This window comes from Arachis duranensis, chromosome 1, assembly GCF_000817695.3.
Source record: "Arachis duranensis cultivar V14167 chromosome 1, aradu.V14167.gnm2.J7QH, whole genome shotgun sequence".
NCBI lineage: Eukaryota > Viridiplantae > Streptophyta > Magnoliopsida > Fabales > Fabaceae > Arachis > Arachis duranensis.
The window spans coordinates 95241514-95262465 of NC_029772.3; the positions used below are offsets into that span (position 1 = coordinate 95241514).

The window sequence follows — 20952 nt, forward strand, 5'->3', positions numbered from 1 at the left end:
TTCTTTTACCTCATTATGCCTCTTTACAACAAGTTGTAAGATAGCATGTGATCTGGATGACTCCTCATTAGCACCTGTTGATCCGGTACTTCTTGCGGCATTCCCCCTTTCAATGAATTCTTTGACAATCTGTACATCAGAAACTTCAAATTCTTGCAGTCCTACAATACAAACTTGCTGGCGTCCATCTTCTCTCATGCAGAGTTTCCTATGCAGAGTAACAAGCATACGCACTCAGAAATCCATTAATAACATGTGCATCCAGTAGCATAACATGCAATTGATGCACATAGAGAGAGTGCAATAAATCTTTTAATGTATAGAAGTTTGGACAACTAGTGTTTACATTCATATATAGCTGAAAGGTAAAATTAATGCAAACAATAAACCATTAATGCAGAAAAGTTAGTGCTGCTTGATGCAAATAGTAAAAACTAAAAACACAATCTTCTAATTAGGGTCCATATGACAAATTGAAAAGTATTCATATTAGAGGCACGAATAATGCATTGAGGACAAATAGCAGATAAGAGAAACTCACTTTCTGTCACTCAGAAGATCAAAAAGCTTTCCACCATATATTTCAAAGTAGCTAAGCCACAATTTAAATTTCTGATTTCGGTAAACTGGTTGATGCAACTGTCTAACAAGGTCTTCGGCAGCTCGGAGTGGTAAAGGTTGCATTGTGTATGTTTTGCCACTACCTGAAAGTACAACACTACTAGCATCATGCTAACAAAAGAAAGTAACTGATGAGGAGGCTATATGATTATCAAGCAGCAGCTATGAAATGTGAATGAAGAAAGTAATGGTAACACCAATTAAAATTCTGCTTCATGATAACTGTCAATGCATCCATAAAAAGGGAGTTTGACACATATTAGTTGTGTAATTACATCCAGCACAAGTACTGTTATTATCTCAGTCAAGGCCAAGGCCATCACTAACCTCCAACTCTCAGCACATTATTGGCATGTTATGATATATTTTTGAACTTTAAAATAAATTTGGCCCATATTTCATTTACCATCCAGGAAAAATGTTAGGTTTTCCAAATAAAAAGGGGACCAAAATAAAGATTGAAAAGAAGGAATGTCTATCTTTCTAAAGGGGTCTGGTTAATATGCTTAGCTATTGACAATATCAAGAACCATCTATAACCACTTAGATCAATTAACAAACCAGACAAGTAAAGCCAACAAAAAGAATAGATAATGTTGAGAAAAAATGGAAAGTATTTTGGAATGAAAAAACTGGTACAAGTATGATATAAACCAGCAATAATAGCTTCTCACCTGTCTGACCATATGCAAAGCAGGTAGCTTTGGTCCTCCGAAAAATTGTAGGAATAATTGGCTCAACTGTAACTCGATATACCTGTTGTCACAAAACAACCTTGCTTTTAGCAACGCAAGTCAGAGACAGGCAAACAATTATCATATTACCCAATGATTAAATCAAATACAGATGAAGTTAAAGAAAGAGGAAAAAAATAAAATAAAAATTAGTCTTTGATAAATAGGTGCCTTACTTCATCATTGCTAACATTCTCATCAAGAACAGCATCAAAACAAAACTCATGCTTCTCCACATAAGCTGTCAAATCAACCTTTCATGAGTAGAACACATAATCAGATCTTTGAACATAAAAAATTAAAATAATATCACAAGAATAAATAAATAAGAACTTGATATTGAGTCAGCTATAATATGACTTTTGAACACAAATAGTTCTAAATGGTAAATATAGCGCTTCAATCAAACATAAACAAACCTTCAACTTGGGTTCATGGACTGTCAAATATGCATTGTCATATACAGTTACAATATCATCCTCCTTCTTAGCAAGCTCCTTCTTATTCAAAGGTCTTTTGCGTACCTAATACATGCAATTAAAAGCAAACTATGTTAAAGCAAAACTAATAATAATAGTAATAAAAATAGCATAGATGATAGATATGAGTAAGGGTATTCTGGTAAGTTAAAACTGTGGCCTAAATGTTTTGCACAATCCTCTCAACTGTTTAAAATCCAAAATTACATTTTGATGATCCTGAAGAAGAATAATGCTTCTTTAAATTACATGCAGCAAGTAGCAACTATCAATAAAAGATGCATTTACAATTACTACTCATCAGTTTCTTTAAAAATGATACACATTTTACTATAATCCCTCATCTATGAAGCCATTTCAAGCATCAAGTATTTATACATTACTTGTGCCCATAAAATACTGACATACCACAACTTTGATCTTAGCAACATTATTTTCTCTTGTACTATTCTCCTTTTCATTTACAGGTAGAAAACTTGATGCATCAGCATCTGCCTCTCCACGTTCCTGATTGCTGGTAATTGGATTTAAGTCATCTCCAAATACTCCGGTACCTCCAGCCATGAAGGGAGATGGCTCAAAGGGTTCTGAAATAACATGCTGATAAGCGGAACATAATCAGAATATCAGAGCCAATACAATATATGCTAGCAAAGATACTTGTACTACTAATCAAGAAAATCATGGTAAATTAAGCAACCTAAGGGAACAATGAGAACAAACATGAGCAACAAAAAAGTGATAATAAAAACATAAGTGTTATACGTTAAAAGTTCAGCTGTTCAAACTCAAGATAGCTTTTCAAGCCTTGGAATATAACCAGATTTTTCACTGCCACCAAAACAAACAGTTGCATAAGATGGTACAAGAAACTTGTAAACTTTTTAACGACAACAGCTTAATAATAACGGGGTAATATCTTCTACAACCAACGGCCATATAGGATATTACAAGAAGGTAGAGAAAATCGAGATTTTACGTGAAATCGAAAAAGTAAATAAAAAACGTAAAACGTAAAATCTTAACAAGATTTAAATCGTAAAATCGTCAGACTTAGTACAAATTTCGTAAAATCGATAAACTCATTTAAAATCGTAATATCGGAAGATTTTAAGAGTTAAATCGAGATTCTAGCTACTATGATTACAAGTAAATTATACCGTAGACTATAGTTGACTTGAAGGAACGAGTATCTATCATGCAAAGGAACGTACCTCGGACAGAAGCTCTGTATCATCCATAGCATGAAGATCCAAAAGCCCAGCTCCAAAATCCCCCCGGAACTCGGGAGAATAAAACCCTTCCGATGCGGCCACTCCACCAAAGCTTTGTGCAGTGGGTGTATATGGCTCTGAACCAGACTCCCCATTAAAATTGAGGTTTCTCATCAACTTGAAAAGCCTCTGCTTCTCTTCTGCGGATTGTGCCCCATAACCCTATGAAAACATCAAGTTCATTCAAGTCATATCAGATGCTACTACCATACACAAAAATTAGCACCTTCAAATTAACCTATACTAAGACAAACCTGCATGAGGAGGTTGGGGAGGAGGCGTTGGTCGATAGCGGTTGTGGAGGCCAAGGGCGAGGCCAGATGCTGCAGGCCGGCGGACTGCAGCCACCTTGCCATAACGGCATCGCCTGCATCGGTGGCAGGTCCTGCCGCATTGTGCAGGGAACCACCGGCGGCGTGGTCGTACAGAGCGGTGGCTGCAGCATTGTTCTGCTGCATCTGGCCACCCATGTGGCGCTGCGACCGTCTTTGGGGCGCCAATTTTCAAGATCTGTTTACACACGCTTCGCACAAACAACAAAACCATCACAACCATCATCACAGTAACAACAACAGCAAGAAGAAGGAGAGGAAGAGGAACAGTAACAGTAACAGCAGTAAATAGTAACGTTCGATGAGAATTAAGGAAACAGCACCAAATGATTACTACCGAAGAGAATCAATAAACAAGAAGCAGCACTCACTATGAGGGGAGAATTGCGATCCGAAGAAGAACATGAAAATGAGGAGTGGAGGGAGGGAACCCAAGATCAGCAAAATTCGGAATTAAAGTGAAATGGAGAGGGATCGCGCAGAGGAAAATCGAGATCTGCAGTGCGAAATGATGATCGGCAAGGCCTGGATTGCAATTGAGATCTGAAAGTGATCGAAAATCACAAGAGGAACGGAAAGTGAGAAAAGTGGCCCTTCGAATTTAGGTCTGAGAGTGAAGAAGCGAATGGGTTCGGCGAAGAGAGAGAGAGAGAAGGATAAAAGGGTTGATGATATGAATGATGGAGATATACCTTCTGAACGACAAATGTATCTGTCAAATACAAAATTATTAAATTAAATTAAAACGGCTATGATGAATTTCAAGCCTCTTTCTGTAAAGACCATTATGCCCTCACCCGTCTCTCCTTTTAATTCATAGATGTGATATTATTTTGGTAAAAGGATTTAATCATGAGAGATTAAGGTTCCTCTTCCCATTATATAGCTTGTACCGGACGCCATTTCAATTTGATGTCTAAGCTTTGAAGTGGGTAACAGGTTAACGTACCTTCACCTCTTCCCTTTCGTTGACGTACCCGCCAACAAATATTTTAGTTACATATATCATATGAGTATTGTTTAATTAGCAAGCTTTCTTTTCCATAAACAAGACAATAGAGGAGGCATTGGATGCTCGGTTAGATGGGGTAGATGAGTGTGAAGGATGAAGGTGCATGTGAAGTCCATGGGCAATTGTTAAGTTCTATTATTAATATCAGTCACAGACTCAAAGCAGGCTTGGCAGACGCAAGCTCCAAATATTCATAGATTCGAATTTCTCTTCTTTGTTTGCTAGTTGTACTACTACAACTCAATATCTCAATTACAATAAATAAGGCTATGGAAAATCATGCAACCACGAGCGTTCCTCTAACTCTAATTATACTCACCACTCACCACCAATTAACTATTAGCGCATGCATTTTCTTTTCTATTAAGATAATGGCTTGAACCTCTTTTATTTCTCTAGTGGAACATGCATGGATTTTAACAGAAAGGGCCGGCATGATTGTGAGTTTCTTACCCAATCACTATCCAAGAGTTTTGTGCTAGCTAGATGTATGAAATTATGGTACTAGGTCCATGAACACTAAGGAGTTTTTTGGCCAGTAAAAAAATGTCAAAGCTAGGATATATCTTGTTATTAGCTAGAATTACTCAATTAACGACAAGCATTTAACCATTTGATTTTATACCCAGCACTTGGTGGTACTTGCCTACTTTGTAGTTGCCCTAAATAACCAATCGGACATTTTAACAGATTGTGCGATATGGATATGGTCCCATGTATATGGTATCTCAAATGCTATGATTATAACAAAGCACTGTCAAATTCATCATGCATTATTATTAAACTTGTGACGATCTGCAATTATAATATTAATAATTGTCAAAATTATATAAAGATGATTATATACACAAAATTTGCACAGTTCGTGGGAATGGGTGGGTGGAAGTGGAACTAATGAATGCTGGAAAACTTTCACGGGTTATTCCTTTGCCTTTGGTTCAATGGTAAAAATGACATGTACATCAAATACTTTTCTAAAAGGTATTTGTATATATATAAATATAAATATTATTTATCTTTTTAATATATATTTTATATTTTAATAAATATTTTATATTAATAACTAATTTTAATGATTAATTTTAATATACATCTAATATGGTTAAAATATTTTTAGAAATAGCAGAACTTATATTTATTCTTATCTTTCATTATATTATGTCTTTTAAAGATATTTTAAACGTTCAAAAATAACTATTACAACTTTTAGTAAATTATTTTTGAAAGGTTAAGTTTAATAAAAATACTTCTAAAAAAAACTTTATTAAATTAAACTTGAGTAGTAGACTTAATTACTCTCATCATCCTTATAGGCTTTTACTCATTGGGAGAGGCCAACGCCACAGAATAATAAGCTAAGGAACCAATTAATTACCAGTATATAAAGTGCATGCTCATAAAACCATGAAATATTTTGTTGATAAAACGTGGATCGTGGATTTTTACTAGCCTGATTTTTCCATTAAAACAATTTAAAAATAAGTGTGAAAAAGGGTGTTTTGTTTCTGTCATCCCATGCGGTGGACAGCGAAGCGTGTTTATTTCAAGGGAGCAACAAAATCAAATAATCAGTATAGTACAAAAACAAAAAAGGCACAAGTGTTAAAAATTTGAAACATATCCTACAATAATGTAGGTTTAAGTTTTCCTTAATTTCATAGTCTAATTAGTACTAATTCACTTAATTTTTTCACAATAATCATATGATTATATTATTATTATAAAATAGAAAGGGAAAAAAATTAGACCTATCAAATTATGTCAATCATGTTATACCTTAGGGTTCACTTCTTTTTTAACATAACTCATTGCTTTTGCTTGAAGCGTGAGAGGACATATAGATCCAACGATTAATTAGGATAATTAATTTGGATTAAAGTTTCATCAATTCTCTCTCTCTCTCTCTCTCTCTCTCTCTCTCTCTCTCTCTCTGTCTAAACAATAAACATACGTCCAAACAATGCGTTTTTCATGCCCCATGGCTACCCAAACTCAACCAATGAGCAGAGAGATTCATACACAAATTTCTTTTCATAATTTCTCTATGCAAGTATGTCAAGGTATAAAATAATACATAATAATAATAAGGTCTTGACTATTGAGATTATCTATTTTGACAACAATATACAATCTTTGAAACGGTGTCTTTAGTTAATATATAATTATAAGGTCTTGGGATTATTTATTTTGACAACATTTTTACTCTCTTTTTTTTTTTCTCTTTTCCTTTTGGGCATTGTTTAACCATGAGAGAAGAAATAAGCGACTTCACATTAGTGCAAACAAACTTACTTACAAAGCTAGGATTACGGCGCCGAAAAAGCTAAGAAGTGTGGGAGCGGGGAATGTTGTGATTAGAAATATGGCATTTTTGTTTCAGTGGTGGTGGCATTTTTTAAAAGAGAATTGTTTATTGTAGAAAAAATTGTATATTCGTATAATTGTTTAAATTCAAACATAAGGCTAGCAAATTAATCATTATCTATAAGACGGGATCCATAAAAAAATATCTGTTAATTGAAAATCAAGGAACAACACGTGAAAGACAAGATGATCAGTGGCTTATTTATGGAAATAAGGGACGAAAAGAGAACTCATTTTTGGGAAGATAATTAATTGCAAGGTGGATCCTTAAAAGAGAGTTTTTCAATACTTTTTTCTGTTTTAAACCTGCAATAATTTATTATAGGAGATTGTGGGTTTCGGGATGCGTTAGAATGGATTTGAAATTTTCATTAAAGGAGAGAATTGTTTCAATGGGAGTTGGCACTTGTAAACCAACTCCATGAAAGATTAAGGCCAGTTAAATTATCACCTAATAGAGAGAATAGAAATTTGATAAAAAAAAATATATTTTGTCAACTAACTCTTGTGCAAGTGTTGCAGAAAAAAACTGTCTCGGAAGAAGTCACAAGTTACAGCTTTACTAATGCACTTTAGAGAGGATTGGTTCTACCAAGAATTGAGCTATTTGCATGGTTTATTTTAGTGGGAAGGGTAAACACCAAAAAGAAATTGAGTAGATTAGGCGTCATTCATCTAAGTGATAATACATGTGTGTTGTGTAAAAAAAATATAAAAGTTGTTCATCATTTGTTTCTTTTCTGTGAATTTACTTGGTATATGTGGTGTGTTTGGTTAACTAGTGTAGGTTGTTCTGGGAATGATCAAAGAACTGTTTGAGAGTTTGATAGGAGAACTTGGCAAAAAAATTAGAATAAGAGATTGATTAGATTTTGTGTAGTAACTTAGAATATCTGGATGGAACAAAATGTGAGAATATTTAAAAATGAAGAAGGTAGCGTGAAAGACATCAAATTGAGGTCGATGTTGAGTTTCAAAGAGTGGTTTAGTGCTGATCTATGTGATTGTTGATGGCAATGTCAAAAATGACAATAAATTAATTATATTTGTATTTCTTTTGATTTTATCTTTTTTTTTGTAACTTATCTTTTTGTATCACTCTACTTTAATGTATTGAGTTTTTCTTTGTTAAAAAAAAAAACAAACTTACTTACATTTTTTTTTTTTGTATATTGTCAGCTAATAGAAATAAAACGAATTGGCAAAAATGGAAAAAATAGCTAATATATATTGCCATTCACATGAAATTCTCATCATGAATATTAATCTCTTTTAAGTTTCGTTTTAAAATGAATGGCGTGGCAATAACATGGCTAATATGTGTTGTCAAGTACTAATTAATGACGATGTAAAATGTCATGTTGAATTCATAATTGCAGTTGTCAAAAGCTGCATCCAAGCTAACTGTGTATGAATGAATAAGTAGTATAGATAAGATTTTTCTTTCAAGACATAAACTAGTAACTGAAAGATACTTAGCCTGAGTGCGTAACCAACTCTCCCAACCTACGTGGTCTTTAAAGCAATCAATTCACATCCACCCCTACTAGCTTTTACAACAAAATAGGTGTCATAAATTCAGCAGAGACTAAAATCTAGCACATGTAGGATAGTGGGGAAACATGAAAAAAGTAGAGCAATTAAATATTTCAATTGACAATGAACTTGAAGACTTGTCCAACAAAATTGTAGTTCAATTAAGTGGTACTTACAACTGAAGATCAGAGATGTTAGAGAGGGGAAATTTACTTGTTTTTGAAGAGAGCTTGTTTGTGTTCATCGAGAAACTGAATGTGTCAACAACCTTCTGAGCTTGGTCATCAACACCCTCCTCATCTTCACCAATGTCTACATCAACTGCTCCTTTCACAACCCGCTGCAAACAAATGAGAATAATAAGAAAAGAAAAGCGCTAAGAAACTGACCTTTCCATTTACTTCACTGATCAATGGATTATTGCATAAATAAGATGAAATTTAAACTCCCCAACATTTGTTTATTTAAGCTAAGGAGTAAGCTACAGTTCCATCAACCCTATATAGGTGGCAACAAAACTTATTTATATATACACAAGGTTGAGAGTTTTGAGAACAAGGCAGATTCTCCACGTTTGGGCTTTCTTGCCCTAAAACCTTAATTAAAAGTGAGGATTAGATTAATGTCTTTTGTTGGAGGAAAATGTCCCTGACATCTTAATTGAATTAACCATGAAATCAACTTTTGTAATTGACTAATGAGTAATGGCTACCATGTTATTAATTGAATAAATGAATATCTCTCTCCTTAATGACCGTTAATCTCATAATTTTCTGGTTTCAGATAACATGTATCCCATTTAAGATTACTATTAGTCAAAATATTTAAATATTTTATTATATTAAAAATTTAAATTTTGTATTTTTTTATAAAATATTTAATTAATAGCCTTGACATGAACCCTTATTAGTTAAACACTATTTTTAGAAAAAGAAATTCTTAAACATTAGAAATGTAGCAAATCATATAACCGGAGTCAGATTAATACTAGCCAAAATTATTGTATTAAATTAATTTATATAATAATCCGCTTAAAGAAACCAAAATAGAAACAAAATGTACTTTAGATAAATGGAAACATCTCTTTATTTTTATGAATAAGATTGTTTTTAAGATTTTATTATAAATTAATAATATAAGATTTAGTTTGATAAAATTTTTATCTTTTTAAAATAACTTGTAAAAACTAACTTTTAAAAGATGACTTGTTAAAAGTTATAACATCTATTTTTGGTAAATTAAATAAAAAATGACTTTTAATATACACAAACAACAAATGTGTTTAATAAAATAGTTTGTAAAATTTAAAAATACTATAATAGGCATTAATATAAGAATTAAATTTGGATATTAATTAATATATGAGATTATATTAAACTGTCTAATTTTTATAAACACAAGTTATCTTTAAAAATTTTTATCTTAGAAACTTTCAAAAACATCCATATTTTTTAAAAATTATAAGCATCAGCATATGATTTTTTTATTTACATTTTTTAAAAAATTTTATCAAACCAAGAACTCTAAAAAGTATCTTTGTCATAAGGTCTTTAAGGATTTTTTTTTTTTCTGGAATAAAATTATAAAAAACTTTATTTCCACAGAAAAATTATTCTTGGCCAGAATACAATTTTTTTTGTGGGAGCAAGTTCACCATCCCCTCCACGAACTTCAAATTCCTAAACTTCACAAGCACTTTTTTCTTTGTGTTTTGTGTTGGGGAGCACCATTCTTACTACACCATTGTTCCTATATGCTTGTGTCATTCATAATTGAACAAATAATCATTTGAACACATAATTTCATTTTTTTTATGAGCTTTTAAAAGTGCATATTCTTAAAAAAAACTAATATGAAAGTACAAAGATATAATCCATTTTTAAATACAGTTTGTTCCTGTGTACTCTTAAAGACGATAATAATCGTTGTAATTGCTACCGGCAATGTTAAAAAGAAACCATGCTTATTGTGTGTGCAAACTCCCTAATTTTCCTTCTCATCCAAATTAAACCAAAGTAGATTTTTATACTTGGAGAACTCAAAATGAAGTTTGCCGGAAGATGCAGTGAACTTTATATAACACTTGAAGTTTACCGAGAGTACGATGAACCTTATGAAAATAACAAGGGTCGTCGGGAATGCAGCGAACTTAATTTAAATACCGAAAAAAATTAAATCTCGAAAATTAAAGTTTCAATAATTTGTTTTGGAAAATAAAGTTTTTTTTATATAATAAAATCCGGTCTTTTAAGTAGTATGTTTTTAATGGATAATCCACAACTTGAAGTTTCAATTTCCTAGAGTGGAGTTAAACACTAAAGTGGTCTTTAAAATTGGCTACTTACACCGAAAAAGTTCTCGAGATTCCAACTATATCATAAATATCTTTAAGATTAAAAAAACTGCACCATATTAATCCCCTACCATAGAGTAACCTGTGGTATCTCTTTCACATTGAACTAAATGAAATAACATTACTTTAGTTTTGACCCTAAATGCTTGACAAAATATCATTTAACCTTAATTGTCATAATTTTTTGGGGACAAGATGTTTGTAGTTCATTAAGAATAAATGACATTGTTTCATCAAACATTTAGCAGTCAAAACTAAAGCAATATCATTTTGTCTAGTCCAACCTGAAAGGATGTGCCAAGTCACTCATAGCTTGACAAGTAACGATAGAAAAGGGGTAGAACTAACGTGCAATTTTTTCAATTTCGAAGACCTTTGTGGTGCAATTAGAATCCTGAGGACTTTTTCGATGCAAGTGGCAAATTTCAAAGACCACTTTGCGATTTAACTCGCTAGGAGTGCTTTCTATTCGATGGACGTGAGAATGAGAATCTGACCCAACTGAGAAATCGTTTCACAGGATACAGACGAGGTCAAAACCTAGAAGTGAATGATGGTAATTGGTAATGGTAAACAAACTAGTTGCCTAGGAAGACAGGATCAGTCTGATTGGATGATTGGATCTTACAAAAATAACTCTTAAAAAAAGACAAGACTCCTCTTCTAATGATTCGGTTCTCGTGGTATGTACAAATACAAATTTTTACTGGATTATACACTACCATTGTGGATATACCTGGTTGGAATCCAGAATCCTGATAGTCACTTGGTCAGTCCAATCCTCAATCTGAAAATGTTGACAAAAAATGAGTCCTCCTAATCAGACGCTATTAATCTCATCAATCATATCCCAAAATCACAAATGCACCCAAAAGTATGGTCATTGATCACTCCTTAGCTTAGTCAGCTTCTAGTCTCAAGATTTCCTTAGCTGTTCTAAGCCGGAAGTAAGGCATGTCTCCCTACAAATGACCAAGAGGGATCCAAATTCTGAGTCACACCATATAAAAGCATATGATGACATTATTTAAAATATGCATCCATCAAGGAATCATTGATATTATATCAGTTATTCCTCACACCATACAGAACCTGCAGAAACCACACTTTGATTTTTTTTTTTTTTTAAATAAGAAATTTCAAGCAAATAACAAGACTTGAAACATTTTGCAATGAAAAATTATTGAAAAACAAAACTGCTGTAAATACCGTAAGCTACAATAAAACCCTTAAAAGCACGTGGTGTGCAAAGATTAGAGGGATAATGAAAGAATGAAATACAAGGTTTGTAATTACTGGTGATAAAAAACATTCACTGCGTTTATTCTTATACTTTTATTGTTACAACATTAAAGAAATTCTTGTGTGCCATACTTTATTCAGAGGATATATGTTAGTACTGCTTTTGTTATTGGAAAAAATTTTCCTGATTATTCAAAGAGCAGGAGAAAAAAGCGCCAAACTAAATTATGATCCCTGTAGTAAAAGATTATAATACACACCAATTCAATTGTTTAGGATGGTCTTTGACAAATTCTTTCTCCCAAGAACTTACATCGGTGTCTTTTCCAGTCTTGTCCTTTACTTCATCTACAAAATACCTAGCCTGGAGGGCATCAATGATAAACATTAGAAAAACTCTGCAGTAATGTAAGGTAAAGGCATATACATCTATCTGCAATATCCTATTTAATTGACAGACCAAAAATTTTACCAGCACTTCCAGCACTTGGGTATCTTTTCCTCTCAGAGAGTCAAGATACTGGAATTTTTTCTCTTTTTGATTGATGACAGCCAAACACCAATGAGACGTTCGATGAATAGGTACAAATATCTAGGAACATCAACAAAAAAGTAAAAGATCAGCATGAAAAGCAATTCAATTGATTTTGAGAAAGAAAAAAAAATGTTCAACACAATTTACTTTATCGCATTCATGGGGGATGTATCCCAGTTTCTTTTGACTGGTCCATCTCCTTACAGAGTTGAAATCATAACCATTCTTCCCACTTATCAACTGCCACTTGACATTCAAAATGAAAAGCATTAACAACATACCAATACGGCTAAATTGCAAAGCAATTATAGACAGAGTATAAACCATATAAATATAAATAAATGATGTTTATGTTTCCCTTATTACGGCCTAGATAGGATGTGTTTTCCCATAATATTAGTATACTATACACCAATCAAGAAGGAACAAAATGAGCTTGTAGCCAATCAGAAGCTATTCAAATTGTCTCACCCCCAAATGGGGTGGGCAGGAACAAACAACAAGAAGGAAATTTAGAATAATGGGGTATCCACAGTAATTAGGATTTACACTTTTCCTTCAGCGATTTAGCCTTTCAATATAAGATAATTCAAATCAGGTGTTTTGTCATCGTTGGAAAACAAGCCATCAAGTGAATGAGTTTGTGCATGCAAACACTACCTAGGTTACATTATAATTAAAAACAAGTTACCTTTGTGTAGAAAAAGGTACTGAAAAAATGACATTGGAGAGAATTCTTTGCCTTCCTTCTCTCCCTCTCTTTCAGAAGTACCAGGTACAAATCTATGACCTGCAAAAGAAAGTACAGAATCATTAAATTGGAGGAGTAACAATTTGAAATCATGATATTTTTTTAATACCAAATTCTTCTCTTCTTCAGAATAAACAATAAGCAAATTATATCACCTTGTCATTTAACCATCCACCCGGCCTGAGGCACTGAAACGTTCCGCCTGTGATCTCAATGTTGGATTTATAATGAGTGACCAAAACCTTCTTCCTGCATAAGCAAGCCCTCAATGAGAGATGAAACAGCTAAAACCATTTTGCTGACATACAAAGAAAATTGTAAAAGCATACCTGTCAGCAGAAAAGGCACGTGCAACCTCATCTTCTTCCTCCTTTGTAAGAGGAACAAAAGGTTTCAGTGACACTAGCTGAAATCCATAGCAACACTTTGTAAATTGCACAAACACTTTAAACCCCGTATTATTCCTTGATAACAAAGTCAACACATTGATATACTTCATTCTAATTTAACAGAATTGGGAAAAGCACTATAGCTTAAATAACAACATCTACAAAGATGGAAGAATGAATGAAATTCACCTCTACAAGTGGTTCCTTCTTCGGATGCTCGGGGCTTAAGGATAGAGTGTCCAGCATCCTCTCAGCATAAACCACATTCAAATTACTATTTATGGACTCAGAAACCAAAGGAGTTGATTGCTGCAAAAATCCTACAACATCCTTAGCATCAAAATCATGCATCCCTTTCAAACTCTGTTCTGTCACCATAGATGGTCCTTCTTCGTCATCATCTTCTATGACATAAACCTCCTTGTTGCGACCAGCAGTGTAAACTTGCGCCGCCTCCTTGCGCTTTTCAAATAATCGAATGCAAGCAAGTGCAGAATCCTTCGCCTGCTGGTACACGCGGTACTTGTGATGCAACGCATCATTGCCCCTACCCTTACCAATCTCCTTCTGAGTTCCTGAAATATTCAAAAGACCGAACTTTTTGGATCTGCAAGGAGCGTGAACCTCCCTATGCAACGGTAGCACTGCATTTGGGTACCGGGAAACTCTTGAACCAGTACTAGTGGGAGTTGAGTTCATGCTCGTTGATTGGAACTTAGCTCTTTTTAATGTGCGGGAATCTGAGGAACTCGGAGACGGATACATGCGATTCAAATTCATGCACTGTTGGTGGCGTTTGTTGTTGCTACTACTAATGAGACCCATTGATGCAGCAGAGAGCTCAGAAACGATGAATTCGCCTAAGAAGAAGCATGTTCAGCAATGTGAATTTGGGGATTCGGCGAAAGAACTTAGAGCAGATGAAACGCAGCCGAATGAACTCAAAACGCAATGATTTTGAAGAATCACGTTGGCGAAGGGTGATGATTAGAGATTAAAGTGAGAAGGAAATGAATAAAAAAAGCGAATTTGGGCTTTATATGAATGAATTGAGGAATTGGCGATTTTGTGATTTTCATTTTCTTCCACTTTGCTTTGGCCTTTCGCGGCACTACCAGAAAAATACAACCTCTTTCAAATGGATTAACAACGAAAAATAGTTCCTAAAAGTCTAAAACATAATGTGTTTGTAAATTGGGTCCTCCATGATGTGATATAGACTAGGATGCCCGAACGCTGATACTGACATGAGATACCACATTATATAAGATACGTGTAAATTTTAAAATTTTACGAATATACATGTATATATAAAATATAAAGTATTTTTTAAATAAATCGTAATGATATTTTGATATTTATTGATATTAAAATATAAATTAAAATTTTTAGTTATTTTTAATATTTTATTTTAATTATATTAAATATTTAAAATATTTGTTTATTTTAATAAATAATAATGTATATTATATCTAAATTTATTTTAAAAATATAGGTTAAGAATAAGACTGGACATGTGATAGTATTTAGGTGTGTCTAAGTATGTTCGAAAAATTTTTTTTTATTTTTTATTAAGACACAGTTGACACAACAGACACGCGTGTCGGACGAGTGTCGGTAAATGTTGTGTCCAAAATATGTCCGATACGCCGTACTTTATAGGATATAGATGCTTATGTGCGGCTGGATTTTTTAAGACGGGAAGACTCGTGTTAATGAAATTAGGTTTTTTTTCAAAAATAAAAAAATTATAGAGTCGTCGCACCCGTCAAACTCTATAAGAATTATAGAGTTCGCCTGACCCGAAAAATTTCCTTTAATTTTTTTCATTCCCGCATTTTAAATTCATTATCGTTATCTCCAAATAATATCTTTTTTAATTTTTTTCAATCGCCCGTTTTTAATCCATTATCATTATCTACATATAGTATATACTATTTTTAGATCTATATACTGTTTGTAGATCTATATACTATTTGGAGACAACAATAATTGATTAAAAATGCAGGATTGAAAAAAATTAAAGGGAGTTTGTCGGGTCAGGCGAACTCTATAATTTTTATAGAATTCGCCGAGGTGCGGCGAACTTGCTCTAAAAAAATCGTATTTAGAGAATTAAAGTTTAAAAATAGTGTTTGAAGAAATATGAATTTTTTATTTCTGAAAAAAAAATCCTAATATTATTTGATCACCCAAAATAAAAATTATTATTTAAATATCTTTATTATATATTTATGTAAAATTGTAAATCAAATTTATTAAATGTAATCAATCGAATTAATTAATGTATATCAAATTATATAGAGCACTATATTTAAAAACATTGATATTGAATTACTAAATATCACATATATAGTAAATCGAATGTAGTTGATTCAATTTACTACTGCACAGCATATATACAGTAAATCGAATGATTTGATTTATTATCTGTACAAATTATTGACATTTATTATTTTTAAGTCAATTATTTATTTATTTTATGTTAACTTTAAAATATTTTATTTTTAAGTCAATTATTTATTTATTCTATTAAAATTTGAACTTTTTTAAAATGAGAAATAACCTATAGTTATATATTATAAATGACCAACTATATGTACACAATATGTAAATTGAAAAATAATTAAAATGATCAATTACATTATAAAATAATTAACAATATATATATATATATATATATTGATATAAATATTAATTTATCAATATATAAATATATATATTTGGTCACTTTATGATGTAGTTGGTCATTTTAATTATTTTTTAATTTATATATTCTGTAAATATAGTTGGACATTTTCTTATGTATAATTATCTCTTACTTCTGACACTAAAAAAATTTAAATTTAAACTCTTATATTATCTTAGAGGGTTATACTTTATATTAATTTTTTAACATAAAAAATTTCGGTAATAATTCTTTAGATACTAATGAAATGATTTTTAATAAATTTTTAGAAATAGTTTATTGTTCTATTTTAAATTTATAAATTTATAAAAATATAAATTTTCTAAAATATAAACTAAAATACAATAGTTTAAATATAGTGTTCCATGTAATTCGATACAAATTAATTCAATTTATTACTAAAATACGTAACATAAATATATACATAAAGACATTCAAGTAACTTTTTTATTTTGGATGATTCAGGTAATATTAAGTTGGTTTTAGTTTAAAAAAATATTTTATTCTATTTTTTACTAACAATTAGTTAATAATATTTAGAAATATTGACTAAAATATATTATTAAGTTGAAAAAATAAAAAAAACTATAATTACCATTAATCACATTGATATTAGTCAAATTTTAACCATTTTATAAATGAACACCAGTACTACCATCCATTTACAAATACTAATCCAAACACGGTAAGTCATATCTGTATTGCAAAAGTTTGGTCAATCTTCGAAAAAATTATGAATAAAATGAATAAACAAATAAATAATTTAATTTTAGTACAATATTAATATTAGCATAACAATTTCTCACAAAATTACAGAATTATATACATTAAAATGAATGTTTTTATCTCTTAGGTAGTGTTTAGTGGAGAGACAGAGACAAAAAGATTGAGACTGAGAGACAGAGACTAAGAGACAGATATTGAAATAAATTTTAGTATTCTATTTGGTGCAAAATGGGAGACAGAAATTGAAACAAGAATGAAACTCTAATTTAATTTGCACAAAGGATAAAATTGGAATTAATTAATTGAAATGAGGGTATTTTAGGTTTAAAATGTTATTAAAGTTTCAGTTTCCATCTTTAAAAATTTTAGTCTCCTGTGTCCCTACTTGTTAGAAGTACTGAAATACTGAAATTTTGGAGACAGAGACAGAAATTTTAGTACCAATCTCTGAACCAACAAACATGATACTGAGTCTCTCAGTCTCTGTCTCAGTACCTCAAAACAAACGCTACCTTATAAATATGAGTTTTGTTTTAATGCATTAACAATAATTTAAAATAGATTAATGTAAAAAAATTTATTTTAGAATAATATTTATAAAATTTAATTTTTATATACTATCAATTTAAAATAATTTTACATGTGCATCTAATTATATAACACCACATCAACAAAAAATAACTATTTTCACATTAACCACGTGAATAATAATCCAAAATAACAAATATAATTAGATAATTATGTAAAAAAAATTGTATCAATATTAAACTCATAATTCGAAAATAAAAAATATACATCATTTGTCTTTGATCCTTATAAAAAAATCCATAGTTGAGAGCCAAGTATACAATTGAGAGTAATGACAGGAAATTCAAAAAAGAAGAGAGTAATCATAGGAAAGGTGACCGTTACCCAAAAGCTAGAGCTTAGTAAAATGGAAAGTGATAATCATATTATTTGTGACCGTTACACAAAAGCTACAACATATTTAAATTTTGAAGTGTTCATTTTTTAAATTTTGTAGCACTTCTTCAAAATTTCGCAACGTAACTACTTCTTCTTCTTTCTCTCTCTGCATCATTATCCGAGAATGACCAAAACCAGGTTCCCTTGCCCTCTTCTGGGGATGCCACCATTGATTATATCTCATCTGAAAACCTTGTGCCCATTTCGGACCCTGAAGACAAGATTAAGGTAAGCACTCGTTTCTGTTTCTCATTCAAGCTCGCTCCTTTTTGTTATCTGCACCCATGGGTTGATTATTTGAAAATGCAGAGCTTGGTTGAAGAATTAGAGTCTAAGAATTGGACTAACGTGTGTGAATCACTTAATGATGTTAGGCGATTTGCGTTGTTCCATTCGTCTCTTCTATTTCCTCTATTGTAAGGAATCTCTTCTCTTTGGTTCCTCTCTTTTCAAATTTGTTTGTGTCTAACATGAAGTTGTGAACAGGGGAAAAGTTGTGTTGGTGGTGGCCAAGACCACGAAAAATCCTCGTAGTGCTGTGTGTAAAACTTGTATTATGGCTGCTTCCGATGTCTTCAACGCCTTTGGCGACAAGTTGCTTGACCCTTCTACCTCTGAGGCATTTGATGGCATGGTGTGTGTGGACTCACTTCCTCTTTCTTTCCTTCTTGTTTCATGGTATTGGTTTCACTCAATTGATTAGGAGATTGAATTTTCCAACAGCTACTGCAGCTGCTGCTGAAAGCATCGCAGGATAAACGGTTTGTGTGTGAAGAAGCAGACAAGGCACTGGGCTCAATGGTGGACTCCATGACCCCTCTTCCTCTCTTTCAGAAACTTGGAGCATATGTTAGCCATGCAAACCTCCGAGTCAGGGCCAAGGCTGCCATATCACTCTCCAAATGCGTCTCCAAGATGGTATAAGTTGCTGCTTATTTTCAGTGGTGTTTTTGCGTTGTTCCTAAGCGGTGTGAGTTTGATTTGATGCAGGAGGGGCTTGGAGAAATGGATGAATCTTGGTTGGCAGAACTGATTAAAGTGGCAGCTGATTTACTGAACGATAGATTGCCTGAGGCGAGAGATGCGGCTCGGAGTATCGCCACTTCAATGTATGAGGCACTCACAAAGGACAAGGAACAGAAGCTGGAGGTGTGGCAGAGCTTCTGCCAATCCAAGTTGACACCAATTCACGCTATTTCAATGTTTAAGATAGTTGGTACTTGAAGCAATATTGGGTATTGGGTGTATTAATACGTAGTTTTATAGTCATATAGCAGATATCCGAAATTTAGTTCTGTATGCGAAGTTCCTAAGGCTCATGATGCTGCATGAGTAGGAGGAGTTTTGTTGAATGTTGAAATAAAAATTTGTTTTTCTTTTTACAGCTCGTCTCTTGCAATGAAAAAAGGAAAAGTCTAGGGGGCCAGCAATTTTATTGCATTTTGGCCAGCATGTAACCAGCAGAGAAAGGTGAGCCATTGGATGAAATCTCACACCAATCTCACACCATCAAATCATCATTGATGGCTAGTTGATGGCTACCAATCACAAATGTTGCTGGCCCCCTAGCATTGCTCATGAAAAAAAGCCATGTTAAAGAAACTAGCAGATTGATCATTAACGAGATACAAAGATTTCCAATTCGATTTCTACTCCAAAAATTTTCGACTACTTTCATTGAGTTCATTCCATTTATACAATTGGAACAAAAACTGAGCGATATTCCATATATAACATTGTGATTTTTCCTACCTAACATTTTGCCTCTTCCCATGATCATCAAACAATTCTACCAAGATCAAAATAACAAGCACTCTCTTGACGCTACACAACACCAATTGTTGTTTCTAATGGAATCAAGTTAATGTCATTTGGTGAGCAAAATTAATAATGTATGGACAATTTTTTACTGTGCAGTCTATGGACCAGTTTGATGTCGCTAATCTAGTAATCTTTCAAAAACTAAATTTATATTCTGAAAATTGTGGGAACTAAAATGCGGATTTACTCTTTCAGATTATAAAAATGATGTTATCTTATGACATAATATATTATTACTAACAGCTGAACTCTTTTTGTCAGCGTTGCAGCAGACACAGGAAAGTTAAGTATGATTATGCTACACATTGTTCTCTATCTTGGCTGCTTATGCTACAAATCCTGTACTCATTGCACAAATTTAATGAATCTGTAGTGAGACAGAAATGCTACCTTGCAAAACTTAACTTAGCTAATTGATCTCAAATTTACCATAACTGTATTAAATACGATGCAGAGGATATCACTGCTATGGTATCATGCAATCTAAGTGGAAATTTAACCTTCATTATCTATGCTTCCAAAAGCTACAAAGCTACCATAAATATTCATGCAAAGAATACACTTAAGATCATGGTTCCAGCCATGACTACATCGAAACATTGGCATTATAAACAGCTTAGACAAGGATTGATATATTATCATCTCTCTCAAACCAAGATGCCAATTATATAATCTTCGCCCGTGTTCAACAACACCTGCCACTACAATTGCTTTTCTTCTGGATGTATCTGAATGCTTTCACTTTCAACACTACTTCTATTGAGGAGTTCAACAAATGTTCATGATATTGCAAAACATTGCTTTTTAATGAACCTGCTGAGACTAGCTCGCATTCTAAACCGCTTGAAAAGGCATTTTGTGGTGGTTGTTGCGGTGGCACTCACTGCGGCGGCCGCATAAGGGGGAAGGCGAAACTTCAAAGTTTCAAGATTAGGATTTTGAGGTTGGCGACAACAACCTACCTACCTATTTATATATCGATTTCAAAATATCACATATAATCTGTATTATAGTGCCTATTACTTTGTACTTAAATTACTAAAGAAAGTAAATAAATAATATTTAATAAATTTTATATAATTTATTTTTTATTTTAAATATTTTATTTTTTATTTTAAAAAAAGTTAG

The 20952-nt window shown here is 32.5% G+C and overlaps 3 protein-coding genes across 3 annotated transcripts in view; 1 reads left to right on the forward strand and 2 right to left on the reverse strand.

Moving 5' to 3' along the window:
* Positions 1-4145, reverse strand: part of LOC107464108 (kinesin-like protein KIN-13A) — a gene marked incomplete in the record, with an annotated part of 6392 nt that extends 2247 nt beyond the window's left edge. Inside the window, 9 exon segments of the mRNA XM_016083017.3 lie at positions 1-208; positions 542-704; positions 1296-1377; positions 1532-1609; positions 1775-1879; positions 2243-2434; positions 3049-3270; positions 3363-3631; positions 3812-4145. Of these exon segments, the coding sequence (XP_015938503.1) occupies positions 1-208; positions 542-704; positions 1296-1377; positions 1532-1609; positions 1775-1879; positions 2243-2434; positions 3049-3270; positions 3363-3578 (1266 nt within the window).
* A 4379-nt stretch (positions 4146-8524) lies between these two features.
* LOC107464434 (ubiquitin-like-specific protease ESD4) lies at positions 8525-14774 on the reverse strand. The gene is made up of 9 exons (XM_052251636.1): positions 13812-14774; positions 13563-13639; positions 13389-13482; positions 13174-13272; positions 12630-12728; positions 12420-12539; positions 12204-12311; positions 11442-11492; positions 8525-8692 (listed from the first exon to the last, which is right to left on the reverse strand). The coding sequence occupies exons 1-9, from the start codon at positions 14445-14447 to the stop codon at positions 8525-8527; spliced, it is 1452 nt and encodes a 483-aa protein (XP_052107596.1). The 5' UTR covers positions 14448-14774.
* Positions 14775-18108: 3334 nt separating this feature from the next.
* LOC107464131 (uncharacterized) lies at positions 18109-19385 on the forward strand (the record flags this gene model as incomplete). The annotated part of the gene is made up of 5 exons (XM_021126089.2): positions 18109-18231; positions 18313-18419; positions 18490-18637; positions 18727-18921; positions 18994-19385. Coding segments are annotated over 5 exons (807 nt in total), but the record flags the coding sequence as incomplete, so codon positions are not given.
* Between the last annotated feature and the right edge of the window lie 1567 nt (positions 19386-20952).